At 43.6% G+C, this 14,748-nt stretch overlaps 1 protein-coding gene across 2 annotated transcripts in view; it reads right to left on the bottom strand.

Annotated features, from left to right (window-relative positions):
• Positions 1-12,671, bottom strand: part of agbl1 (AGBL carboxypeptidase 1) — a 200,457-nt gene extending 187,786 nt beyond the window's left edge. The window contains exon 1 of one of the 2 annotated variants that reach the window (XM_083762454.1): positions 12,554-12,671. In XM_083762454.1, the coding sequence (XP_083618580.1) occupies positions 12,554-12,635 (82 nt within the window). In that variant the 5' untranslated portion in view covers positions 12,636-12,671. The remainder of the gene's footprint in view (positions 1-12,553) is intronic. The other variant, XM_083762455.1, reaches the window with a different exon arrangement.
• Positions 12,672-14,748: the final 2,077 nt, after the last annotated feature.

Genomic DNA, 14,748 nt, shown 5'->3' with positions numbered 1-14,748 from the left:
TATCTGCAAAGTGTTTGTTTCATAAAAGTCCACGGTAGACATGTTATGAGCTACTTTATGTCAAGAAATTCCTTGCAGGTGAAGTATTGGAGTTTGGAAGCGCTCATTGAATAATCACTCAACGGCCCTGCATACCACCTGTTTTGAATTTGCACATAATGCAGGAGGCAGCAGGATGTTGCATTACTGAAAGGGAGCGCTTCCAAACTCCAACACACATCAAAATAATCACCTGCAAGGAATTGTTTGACATAAAGTAGCTCATAACATGTCTATGGTGGATTTTTATGAAACAAACACTTTGGGTCAAATGAACCGCAGGCTGTGATCAATGGGACAATAGTAGGGGTACAATATAGGAGACAGCTGATTCACCCGTTTGTGAGGCCTACCGCTGTCTGGAACCAATATTGAACTTAACATGATATGTACTCCATGATTGTTGTTTGTTGTTTTATTTATTTATTTATATATAAATATTTATATATCTGTACTTGGTCTGCTTTTTCCCCAAATGCAGAATCGCCAAGGATCCCCTGTAGAAGACCCATGCTCTAGACATCTTGGGTTTGATTAGGGACCGGCCTGCCATTTATAGGATGAAAACAAAATGGTGAAGCTGCATTCAGATACATATTTTAGGTGGAATAATTATTCCAGATGATCTTAATCTGCCCCAACTCAGTTTTTTTAAACAGGCTAAAGACTTGTATGCACACTGACCTCTGCCTTTTATTGTGCTTTTGGTTTTGTAATTTGCTATGCTCTTTTTCTTTTAGTCTGTTTCATGTGAGGTACTTTTGAATTGCCTCTATATATGTGCTAAATAAACTTGCCTTGGCTCCCAAGCTGTGCAATGGACACCTGCCCCCTCCCATCAGCCAGGCCTGCAAATTCACTTGCCATTTCCCCCTGCAGTCTGACTCACCTCTTTAGACAAATCCCAGCAATACAAATCTTCTTTTTATCTGTTTGTTGCTTATGTAAATACTAGTTACGTTATTTAGATGCATGCTTTGCTACACTGTATGTAGTTTGTACATAAGCCATGTTTGTCTACTTGCTTCCTAGGTTATTTGCTGCGCTCAACCACTTTCTTAGCACGCTTGACTGCTTACGCCGAAGCTCCACTACACCCATTGGGCGTCGCGTCAGGGAATTTTTAATCAATGAAGGGTGCTCCAATGGTGATGTTGCGTTGCATTGCTGTGCATTGCATTCGCCCCGGTTAATTTTTGTTGACGCTATCCGAACGCAACGCAACACAGTGGAGCTTGCCGTTATAGTGCTTAAGCCCCGTTGTTGGTTGAGTAGAGACCACTGCTTACTCAGACCTTGCACGTTGTAAGTGGCTCTGGTTAGACTTCTTAATGCGTAAATTGAAAAACCCCTGGGGGCAATTTCACACATCTAGATATGGCCTTCAGAGGAGGCTGTATCATAGATAGATGAGTAAATTGCACACCCAGAGAAAAGCCAATTTCACACTACATTCTTCTCGACACCCCAGGGTAATACTTTCACCCCCTGGCACTGCAGTCTACTCTGCGTTACCATGGTAGCACCACTACCAGGGATATTATACTTCAAAAGTTGTGTGATGCGCAGTTTGAAAACACCTACAGGAGCTTACTGTCATGTAGGGTTCGGTCTGTTAGTCGAATTTCAGCTAAAAGTTCTGAGTTGACAAAGTATAAAATAGGTGCAAATCAGATGAATCAATGGGTAATTAGACTAATCAATACAGCTGATTATAAACAATTAGATTTTTAGGTTTGTAAAACAGAAACTTTACTTGATTAAGAAAAATAAGTAATTGATAGAATCATCGGCTAAAAGATAATCAATAACCTACTGTCATGTGAAACTAGCTTATCTGTGTAGTCCATGTCTTCAACAGGGGGTCCCGGACCCCTAGGGGGTCCGCCAAATCGTTGTGTGATGGAGAACATTAGCTGAAAGAAATAGCAGATCAACAAGCTCAAGCTTCTGGTAATCTGGTAACACTTTTGAATAACTGAGGGAAAAATGTAGACCAAGTACATGAACGTACAAATATTGAGATGAACTGACTGAAAACACACATTGACATAAATCCAACATTAATAGAAGACAAACAAGTCTATGAAGTTATCTAGGAAATCTATGTGCAACACAGTTTTATACAATATTATGGGGGTCCCTGCTTCATGTCTGTCTCACAGTTTTATACAATATTATGGGGGTCCCTGCTTCATGTCTGTCTCACCATTTTATACAATATTATGGGGGTCCCTGCTTCATGTCTGTCTCACCATTTTATACAATATTATGGGGGTCCCTGCTTCATGTCTGTCTCACCGTTTTATACAATATTATGGGGGTCCCTGCTTCATGTCTGTCTCACCATTTTATACAATATTATGGGGGTCTCTGCTTCATGTCTGTCTCACAGTTTTATACAATATATAATGGGGGTCCCTGCTTCATGTCAGCTATAAGGGGTAAAATGTTGAAGACCCCAGCAGGTGTATAGGCTGTCAGGGTTGAGAGTTGAAATCCCAGGGACGGTCATCAAAAATGACTGGATGTGTGTGTCGCTTGCATCCAACATGAACCGCGGCCCAGCGTCTGTGGCCACCACCGCTATGGGAACAATGCTGACCTCGGCTCCCCCCCCCTCGGCCATCCCTAGAGGGCTCTCACTCTCTGCCCTCCTTCCTCGATGACAGCTGTGACAAAACATCACTCAAGGCTTTGGGGATTAACTGTCCAATCCTCTCTCTATCTCTCTTGTCTCTCTCGTTCAACTGAGAGTTGGGACCAGATATCCCTCCAAGTGCAGTACAGTACAGTACAGTACAGTGGCTCAGGAGGTAGAGCAGGTCGTCCAATGATCCCTGGGTCGGCGGTTCGAATCCCGGCTCCTCCTGTCCACATGTCGAAGTGTCCTTGGGCAAGACACTGAACCGTACATTGCCTCCAATGAGTCGTCGGTGTGAGCTGGCCACCATCGTGTGTGAATGTGGGAAATGAGGACGCTGGCGTCGACTGTTCGCCGCTTCACCTCCCAATGTATGAATGAATGAATGAACCATTGTAAAGCGCTTTGAGCACTTGGAAAAGCACTATAAAAATGCAATTCATTACATTACAGTACAGTACAGGCCAGGCTGTTGACACACAAATGATTGGGACATTTAATCTGCAGGTTTCTATCTGTCACTTCTTGTATTTCTTCCTCTCTCGACACACCTCAGGTTATTCTATTCCTTCCAATACAGTGCAATACATTACAATAATGGTATTACCATCCCTTCAAAACAGGCCTGAAAATCTTTCAGGAGGCCAAAAGGGGAGGTACAGAAAGGTGATGGCATTCACTGCCTATATTTTTCCCCTTTTCTTTTCTACGTTGTGCATGGCGTTTTATATTCGTTGATGTTGTATTTTGTTATTTGTATGCTATGTTGATGAATTGATATATTTATTAATTATTATTATTATTATTACAACAAATGAAACCCTGAAAACTCAGAGGGCAATTCAATGTAGGTCATAGACACACAGCACACCCAGGATCATATCATATCGTCTGTGTAGGGTGGAAATCTTGAAATATTTCAAAAGAGTAGCTGATCTACAAGCTCACAACGCATCAGCGCATCATCTCAAAATAAATCTCTGCTTATCCAAGCCCCATGTCTCATTTCACCCTCTTCCAAAAGCCATTAACCAAATTGGCATTGAATAGATACAATTAGGCCTAATAACAGCCTAAACTGATATTGTGTGTCATTTTTGTATACTTTTTTTTTTTTTTACATAATGAGCCAAAATCTCAAAGTCTAAGATCAATTAATTGAATAAAATAGTGGTGGGCTGCATTGGGGAAGACCCTGGCAATTGTAGACATGTAGTACTCGCTGTGGACACAAGAGGGCGGAAAACCTCATCCCTGCTTAATTTGTGTGTATCCAACAGTGGTTCTCAAATGGTCAGTCATCCTTGAAATGTTGCTGTGAAATGTCAGGAATAGCTGAAAAATCATCTGATATTAACTGAAGGTACAAAAACTCCCTAATTTGGCTCTTGTGTTACAAATAATTGTTCATTTCTTTCTGTAAATTGTCCATCCATACATGTCTTATAGTCCCGCAAAGACCTTGGGGTAAAAAATGAAATGAGGAGCAATTTAAACATTTAAGCCCCATTTCATTTATTCATAAACTAGCCAGATATACAAGGTCACATTGCATTGACACTTTGCTTGAATATTTTTGAAAATATTTGATATATCTTGGAAAATGCTCTCTTGTATTAAATGGGGGTCCCTTGCATAAGGTTTTTTCAAATGGGGGTCCGCAGCCAAATACATTTCAATTTCGGGGTTCTTCTTCGGTCTATACTGACCTTCTTCCTTTTGGGGGTTCTTGAAAATGCTTGAGAACCACTTATGGGACTGCTGGGTCTTGAGACAACAAACACAATAAATTAATAAATGAATTAATATACACACTAAATCCCTCATGCTTTAAGGAAATTAACTTCCACGGTTGACGGGTCACAAATAGACTGTCTCTTGCCCACTGCGATGAGAGATAAGTCAAAACGAGGTAAAAGTCCTGTATGTGTTAATTTATCTATGGTTAGATTGGTAACTCAAAAGCAGTACAGAATTGTCACGTCAAGAAGCAAAATAGCAGATTTACAAGCTCAACATTTTGGAGCCACAGACCATGCAAAATTAGTCTGTACCTCTTTTTATTTCAAACTGATGCTATCAGTGCGTCACAGCAACTCAGGGTTTGAGAGTGTAGGCTACTACAAATAGAATCAGGATAGGAAATTGTCTGTCTGTCTGTCGGTCGGTCGTGAAGGATCAGTGATGATCTTTGTGGTGTCACAGCTGCCAACAAAAAGGGAAGTGTGGCTGTGTGAGAGAGAGAGTTTGATAGATACAATTATTAAAATGCCCCTTGCTTCCAAATGTACCAAACACTCACATCCTTACGGACCCAAGGCCACCATTCCTTCCTTTGTCGGTGAACTTTACAATAGCCATCTGGTACCCATAGGAAGACACAGGTAATCCCAGTACCCAGCATGAGGTCATCTCTCGCAACAGACAGAGATGCCTGCAAATAACACACTGGTATTCGAGAAGAGAAACAATGCTTAATCCTAGGATGACAAATAGGCCCACTTATGTCCTAGGGAGGATTCCTCAGGCCAGCTGCACACATGCACGCACCCCCCCCACAAACACACACACACACACACACACACACACACACACACACACACACACACACACACACACACACACACACACACACACACACACACACACACACACACACATTCCTCAAAAACAAGAGGGAAGACCCATGATGCTGTTTCAGCTGTCTATAAATCCGTCTGTGTGATGCTGTCAGACTAATAGACATCCATCTATAGCTCTGCTCACATCACTGTCTAATGAAAGCAGCACACCGACTCATACGAGAGTGGTCAAAATACCAGCCATCAGTCATAATTTGTGACTCGTACGTGACCTACCACCCAGGCCCACAATGTTTCACATCATCTGATCACATCATTAATCTGTTTGTCTATCCTGGGGCCAAGTTTGTCTCTCCTTATTTGGCACGTGAGATCTTGTTAATCTAAACCGCACATGCAACGTTTACAGAATGTCCTTAAATTGGATCACTAATCAGTTTAAGATTTCAAGTAAGTTAGGATACTGCAGCATCATGAGTAATGTGGGACACGGACAGCACCAAATTGATTTAATTCTTCATGTCCATCCAGAAGAGCGTTTGGCCGTGTGTGTCCCGTATGTATTTTTGTATGTATCACAAAACTCTTCTGTCCATGCTTGTCTGTCGGCACCAATCAGTACCAGACTGAAAACGTGTGCACTGCAATGCTGCCAGTAGGCCAAGGATCGTGTCCAAATATGGAGTAAAGTAGACTTATTGATGACACAAGATATTCACTCCACTGGATTGCAAACCTAGTAACTTGCTATATCCATAGCGACAGATTGGGCATTAGGAAATCTGCCTTGCCAGTTGCCATGCATGAAAAGAAACAAAACTTGCACACAGGTCTAGACCTTTTTCACGTGTGCTTTTTCCTTTGTGCTTTTACTTTGCAACTTTCACCAGAATATAGGCCTATGGGCAGAAACATGCATGAAGCTGGAAGGAATCATGAAGTCACCGTTTTCCTCATAAACTGTAATCTAGCAAAAGACTCAAACGTTCATGAAAACATTTGGATCCAGACAGTTCCGACGATCAACCATCAGGTATTTCTCATGCTTTGTATTCCACCTCTTTTTCCTAAACAATTTAGCCATTTTCCCACATTTTGTTGTTTTGGCCCACAATAGGGATGCCAGGGTGAGAGCGGTTAAATAACAATAAATATAAATGTTTAATGTAGCATGGAAAATGAACCGTCTGATTATTACACTTAGCCTCGTAAGTGATGGCATTTGCAGGGGCAGGATTATGGTCTAGTGATATTGATGACATCCTCTCCCATGTGGTGTGCAGGGTTTTCATGACACCGTGATTCTTGTTGAGGTCTGAAGTGAAATATATTTATGCTCCATCGTTCCGTGGCGTCGTAAAATCTCACGGCGTTGTGAGCTCGTACGTTCCCGCACGACTGTCATACGACAGAAATCAAGCAGAAATCAGGGCTCGAGGCAGCGCTGAGGGTTCTGAGCCTCTGCTCTGCTGTAAAACTAATCACCTCCTCAGATATAAACCAGGCCCGAAATCTAAACATGGGCCGCTGGTGGCAAAATCGGCCCATAAATCAGACGAACGGAGAGAAAGCAGATGGAAAAGAAATGAACCACCCTCATGTACATGTGGATGCCAAAGACCCCCAGACTGGGACTGGCAGCACGATGGGATGTAATTGAGACAGATGGCCTGCCAGACACAGAGATATGGAAAGGTTTATAAAGACATAGAGAGAGATGGGGGGGGGGGATCAGACAGTTAGCACACGCATGCACCACAGGCTCCGTGTGAATCTCACTCGCAAGGACCCGAGTTTGAATCCGACTCCCGTCATCTCATGCACATGTCCCATCTGTCTTAGCCTAACTCAGGCAGCGTGCTTTCAGCTCTAGAGGGGCGCAAGAAGCTCGCAACACAGCGCAAAGCGCCACGTTGCATGTGCACTAGATCTGCTATTTTCACTAGTTTTGGGCCTGCACAAAATAAACCACTGATTTAGACCTTGGAGCAACAGGTGCTGCAACTGTGGGCCACGCACACGCACACGCACACGCGCACGCGCACACACACACACACACACACACACACACACACACACACACACACACACACACACACACACAGGGTGCTATTGAATGACACAGGGAGGCCCTGGACGTCTGGGTATGATTATGTCAGGAGAGCCAAGGCGGTGGTCGGCGTGGGACATTCTGATAGGCTAAGAGCCAAAGTCCTTAAACGCACACACTTTGTGAACGTATGAATGCACACCAGAACCGTGCGTGTACATTGACATTAATGCATTGACTGAATATATAAGGTGGAGACAAAGGAGACAAGTTTTTAGTACTGTCTAGTTGTCCTGTTAGGTACTCACCTGTTTTTTTCCTCCTTCCCCTTCCCCTCCCCATGTAACCCAGTATTCTTTATAATAAATGAACTATGTTAAAACCTTGCAGACCTGTCTTCATTCACTCGACGGATGGCACATCCCAACCAGATGATACACTTCAGTAGCATTTGGGTGGCACAGTGGTGAAGTCCCTGCCTAACACCACAGAGGTTGTACCATGGTGCATCGGATGCACAATTGGCCCGTGTTCGGAGGAGGGAAGGGAGGGTGACACTGGTCATTGCATTGTACTCCTACGGGCTGACAACTGTCAACGGGGAATGTTGGGCAGGAGGAGTAGGACGAAAGGGTCGAAAGGCTCCATGTCCTCCCTGAGGGGGCAGGTGAGTCTGTAGGCTATGACAGCAGTGACAACACCAGTGATGTAAATAGGTTTTCAATGTGGTGGGTTTTAGATGGGTCCCAGCCAGCAGGGACATTTCAACGATGTTAGCGTACAGTATTGCATCCCAGGACCGCCAGATGACATGATTGCGTTCTTTCTCAATTTAGTGAGTCTAAGGATGCAGGATGCAGGCTATTTGCATTACTGCAACACAGAAATGTGTATGAGGAGGACTACGACTAAATTGACTAAATTGGGGGGAAAAGAAAAGAAAAAGGAGGAGAAATAAGCACTTCAGAACAGATGTTTTGTGACTAAATAAAAACTACATTGGTACACAGGTGTTCGTTTCCTTTTTCCATTTCCTGCAGTAAAGGTTTTGGATGCATACAAGGTTTTTGCCTGACAGCAACAATAGGAATAATGTAATAGGAATACAGAACGCTGTTCCACTGAGCTAACATCACTCATTTATCTTATCACTGCTGTCGAGAAGAAGCCTCCTATCTCCATATTCTAACTTTTGATGTTTTTTTCCCGTATATTAACACCCTACTCCAGCGTCACTCAAAAGTATTAAAAGTAGCAGATCCACAAGTTCAAAATGGAGCACGAAGCAACACGTTTTGAGCTTTGCCATTGTTTTATTAGAATCTTGTAAAGTAATATGAGGTTTCCACCCGACAGAGATGTTATGTGAAACCATCTTTCTCTTGCTATCCGTCTTACTTAATGTTTGCGTGATTGCACTCATTTTTCACACACGGTGTAAAAGGGTTGATGTGTAAACCCCCAGACACCCTATATTATTGTGTATTGAAGTCTGTTGTAATATTTCTCGGCGTTACAGTATGTCACTGACACTATCTGGTTGCGCTGCTCCATGTTGAATGGATTTGCCTGCAAAAAAAATACTTGAGTGTTAATTTAATTCTGAGAACGTAAAATGGATCACTTTCTAAGACTCTCCGTGTTAAACAACCACTCTAGATTTTACTGTGGATATCTGAGCAATTCATCTCCTTTCCCTTCTCACCTCAAGTAGTCTGGGAGCTAGGCCCAGCCCATACTTGAGAAAGACCTCACGGTCGAAACGCCGTATGTCCTGCCTGCTGTATCGCTGAATAAGTTTTCTGGAGCATACAGAGTGAGTTGCGAGCCACTGAATGCTTTTGTCTATGTTGTCTGTTTAAACAGTTTGGCTCAGCATCAAGATCGGAGGATGTGCGCTACCACATTCCATGAGTGAGCGAGCGGACTGTAGCAAGATGGCCGCCATGTGGCGACGTTGATCTCCATTGGCCAGCAGGGCGGGCAAGTCATCTAGCCTTTATGTCTATGGTGGAAGCAAATTGAATGCCTGTGACTAGTGGCTAGTACGGGCACATCCCATAAGGTGGAGTGACAGGAGCATTGTAATTGGCAAGTGTTTTGATCACATAAGACGAATGGGCAAGCGCCTAATTGGACAACCCTGGTTCATAGCCTTTACAGGACATATCCGATAGACAGGAGGGATGATTGCTCTGCTATTATTAATTCACAAAAATGACAGTTGTCGTTAGCAGGCATAGGTCCTCAATTCCCAAATTATTTTCCAAATGGCTGTCAGTGTGTACAAATAATATGACACTGATTGGCCTAGAAGTTTGCGAGATTAGCTGCAGACAGCCAGGTGGACAGACAGACAGACAGACGCCCACAGAGATAACGAGCAGATTGCATTGAAACTTGCCGAGTGCATTCATGCTGCTTGGAAGATGAACCCCAAAGCCTAATTTATACCGTGTAAGACAACCCCCTGTGAGCCAGGTTTTTTGGCCCGTGAACATATATTGGAACACCTCGAAGGCTGCGAGCCACTTGGCGCATACTTCCTCGTCTGAAATGTATAGCACATCACACTAATAGGTAAATAAACTAAGCTAGACTATTTTAGTAACTCTGTAACATATGCTCTAGCGCCAACCTCAGGCCAAATTAACAACTTTGCAATATCTCGTAACCTAGGACCACCCTTCAGGCAATTTCTAGTTGGATGTAACTTCTCGTGTCTCTCAGCGTCTGTCACTCACTCTCAAGTGTAGGGGCCTCCCCGTCTAACTTGTTTAACACATATTGCTATGGAAACGGCAATCGATCGCAGCTCGGGTGACCTGGGTGACCGTGAACCGCATTGCCCTTGTATAGCGCGATCAGGAGGCTAACTTATGTAAAGCACATTTTTTATAATACTCAGATTATAAAAAATCCCTCATTACTATTCATGGTGGGTGAACAGATCAACCAGGTATGTTCCTACAAACACCTAGAAGTAGTACTAGTAATAGACCATCTGTTGTCATGGAAAGATCAGATTGAATCAGTGTGTAAGAAAACAAAGCAAATAATATAATTCCATCTTTGTCCAAGATCCTTCGGTGCTAGCAGACGGATTCTTCTTTTGTTCTTCACTTCTGTTATTATTGCGAACGCAGTGATTGCGAACGCAGTGAGCCACTTACTATGACAGCAAGGGCTGAATGTCTGTGTGTCCCGCTGTTACACCACCCGCCCGCCACCAGAGGGCGCAGCTGTAGCACACACACACACACACAGGGCGCAGCTGTAGCACACACACACACACACACACACAACCACACACACACGAGCTGCGTTCGCTTCCCGCGTTTGTGCGTCTTACTTGTGAGTATACTGTAGTGTACCACCTGGTATGGATGTTTGTTTAGATCCCTAAAGTCCCAACTGCTGCAACAACTGAACATCTGTTAGACAACCACTTCAGAGAATCTATACATAAGGTTCCCCAATACATTTTCCTCAAGGGCCATATTTTGACTAGCGTACCAGGCTGGGGGCCAAGTCCGCATGCGCGAGGTCGAGGTCTTGCCCTGAAAATTTATTTTCAGGGCAAGACCCCATTTGAAAAGGATGCCCAGTTTGACATGCATAGGCTACTGACCCCCATGTAATGCCATTTATATCTGGGACCCCTCAAAAAATAAATTTTAATTCTTCCAGGGGCCACAAGGGCGCGCTCCGTGGGCCGCCTATTGGGGAACCCTGCATTAGGGCTTTAAGCAACTAGTCGACTATTCAACTAGTCGACTAGTAAATCCACTAGTTGACCTTGTTGGCACTAGTTGACTATAGTTGATAACAAAAACAAAAACAGGACTCAAGATCAGCTAGATTATGGTTATAGTCACCATGTACACAGTTTCTAAATGTACAAATATCATTTATTTATTTTAATAATAATAGGTAGTTAAGCAACTAGTCGACTAGTTACTAGTTGTTTAACTAGACCTACCAATTTTTTTTTTTATTAAATAATATTTGTACATTTAGAATAACATTTATGATAATAGCATCCTAAGGTTAGCAAGGAATATCACATCAAACACTAGCCATTTGTTGTATGGAGAATATAGTTACTACCTTCAGCAAGGACATATGGTATCCTATTCCTAGCATACAATAAGGTCAGACTAAAGACGTCCCTGCGGAATGATAGTCAACGGCCCAGCGCTGCAATACCATATTCGGCCACTATGTCCATTTCTCCTCAGGGTTTCCTCTCAGTGACGTCTCTATTAATATATATACTTTAAGGTTCTGCATAGTGCTGGGTCGCAAGACAAATTTCAGTGTGAACTGACAATAAAGACTGACTGACTGGCACAAATGCACGATTTAATAGCGAAATATTAGCTTTAAGTAAAGGGTTAAAGGCTAAAATAGGACAGATTTTAGACTCTAAATTCTGTCCCTCTAAAATTTAGAGGGTCACAGCTTATGGCAACACATGATATACAACCGTTGAGCAATCAAGTAGCACCCAACACAAGAACAGACATGTACTTCACAGCTGCTCTGGTCATGTACTGGTACTCCTACCCATAACTACCTTTAATAAGTAATTATATTACTTTACTTATTACTTGATATCGACACAGACACAGACACACACACACACACACACACACACACACACACACACACACACACACACACACACACACACACACACACACACACACACACACACACACACACACACACACACACACACACACACACACACACACACACACACACACACACACACACACACACAGACAGACAGAGAATCCACTGTCACATTCAGGGCATAACAGAGACACATAGCCGAGATAGCAACGCTCCGGAGGAATTAGCTTAGCCCCACTTAAATACATGGGTGAAACAGGGTGGTCTGATTGCCACTCCTGCCCCCCCCCCCCCAACCCCCCCCCCATCCTTCTTGTGATTCCTTGAGTCTTAAGTTGGTACAGGGCTATCCAGCATTCAAGATACTGGCTCAACAGTCTGTCTCTCCTCTTATTGTCTCTTATTGCTCTCGCTCAGACACACACAACACACACACACAAAATGCCTCAGTGCAGTTAAGATACTCCAAGGCATCGTGTAGCTCTTGCCTCTTACACGTGTGTGTGTGTGTGTGTGTGTGTGTGTGTGTGTGTGTGTGTGTGTGTGTGTGTGTGTGTGTGTGTGTGTGCGCTCGTGCATGCAAGTGTGCATGTCTACCTTTGCAGGATGCAGGTAAGCTGGTCTGCAGCTCTCGCAGTGTTCCATTCCAGGTGAAATTACTACGTCCATAACTAAACATGACTGCAGCTTAACAGGTCTGTTCTCTCCTCTCACTGTTATATCACTGCTGTATGTGTAGGATATGTGTGCCTCTCTACAGTAGCTGTCTGTGTATGTGTAGGATATGTGTGCCTCTCTACAGTAGCTGTCTGTGTATGTGTAGGATATGTGTGCCTCTCTACAGTAGCTATGCTCTCTGTGTATCTGTCTGACTGGAAGTCAGTCTGTCATCCAGGGATTCATTTCTGTAATTGCTAGGCACCCACAAAAGCAAACAGGTAGATTGCTTCCCCCTGTCCTACCCCCCTTCATTGAGAGTGAGGGAGCTTTAAGTTGAGTAAGAAGGTAAGAGTCAGAGAGGGGAGGAGAGGGTGCCGTGTGTGTGTGTGTGTGTGTGTGTGTGTGTGTGTGTGTGTGTGTGTGTGTGTGTGTGTGTGTGTGTGTGTGTGTGTGTGTGTGTGTGTGTGTGTGCGTGTGTGTGCGTGTGTTATGCACCTGCTTTAAAAAAAACGACGCTAGCCCATTGGATGGACGGGACGACCAAATGTCAAACAGTGATTCCGGCGTGTGTATACGACGTGGGTGTGTTTGTGTCTGTCTGTGAGGAAGGGGAGAAGTGAACATATATAAGTGTATGTGCGTGTGTATGTATATGTACATGTGCACACGTGTGTGTGTGTGTGTGTGTGTGTGTGTGTGTGTGTGTGTGTGCGCGCACGTGCATGTGTGTGTGTGAGACGAGTGTGCATGGGGGGGTGGTTATAACTGCACAGTTAGCCGTGTGAGAGTGTAAATCACCCCTGTCAACAGCTTGAGTCCTATCTACTGCTGATACTCTGATACCCTGCTGTGAAAGGCATTAAACTGAAGGCTGCGTGTGTGTGTGTGTGTGTGTGTGTGTGTGTGTGTGTGTGTGTGTGTGTGTGTGTGTGTGTGTGTGTGTGTGTGTGTGTGTGTGTGTGTGTGTGTGTGTGTGTGTGTGGATAAGGTAAGAGGAGAGTATAAGACAAAAAATAAAGATAATGATGAGTTGAGAAGACAGAGTTGTGTGTGCTGGCCCAGTGGTGGAAAAAGTACTCAAATGTTTTACTTAAGTAAGAGTATTTCTACTCTTACTGGTAGTCTGGTAATCAAAATGTACGTATAAGAAAACTTATTGGCATCAAAATATACTGTACTTAAAAGGAGTACTCATTGTGCAGATTGCAGAATGTCCCATTTCACAAGTTATCATTATGTCTAAAATTCATGAAAAAAGCAGATCTACAAGCTCACAACACGTCATTGCGATGTGTTCTGAGCTTGTAAATCGTCTATTTTCAAGTAGCTAAAGTAGTTTAAATAGGGCTGACGTGGTTAACCTATGTTTTGTGATAATCAAAACTTACAAAGTAAGTAAGTAAAAAAAATAAAAAAAACTCAACTACTGAAGTACTTGAGTATATGTACTTACACCACTGGTGAGACACGATTCATAATTGGTCACAATGCATGTAGGTCTGCTGTCTTATATGTGCGACAATCCTGCAACAGAGCATGAATACAGAAGGATTGGGCAAGCAAGAGGCACAAAAACAGTTGATATGTGCAGAAAGCAGAGCTGCGTGGCCACTGGCTGCGACGCTGCTGTTCGTTTGTCTTTGAAGGCAGGAGTAGTGTTGCATGCCCCCCCCCCCCTGCAGCACGACATAAATAGTCCACAATTAAAATAGGCATACAGTACTTGGTATGCAATACACACGCATGGTTCCATAAATAATCCCTTTGAAGTCAGATTGCCATTTGTGAGATGGAAAAAATACTCATCTATCCATCTATCTATCCTGCTCTATCACCACCACCCACCCACACGCACACGCACACGCACACGCACACGCACACGCACACACACACACACAATTTACCGCTACTGGCAAGAGCCATCCAACGTGTGTGGGCATTAACGAGCATCAGGAACATTTAAGGTGGTGCAAGTAACATTTGTCAGTGTCAGACTGACACTGTGGAAGCCATCCAACGCAGGACACAGCCAAGAGGGGAAAGAGACACACCACCTACATAGATAAACCGTGGGGCGACAGCCCGGAGGGCAAAGAGACAACGGAGCAAACCCACCACCTACACCTACATAG

Source organism: Protomyctophum parallelum (genome assembly GCF_964188405.1).
Source record: "Protomyctophum parallelum genome assembly, chromosome: 4".
Taxonomy (NCBI): domain Eukaryota; kingdom Metazoa; phylum Chordata; class Actinopteri; order Myctophiformes; family Myctophidae; genus Protomyctophum; species Protomyctophum parallelum.
Note: the sequence above shows the minus strand (reverse complement) of the source record. Positions and strands in the feature narration are given on the sequence as shown.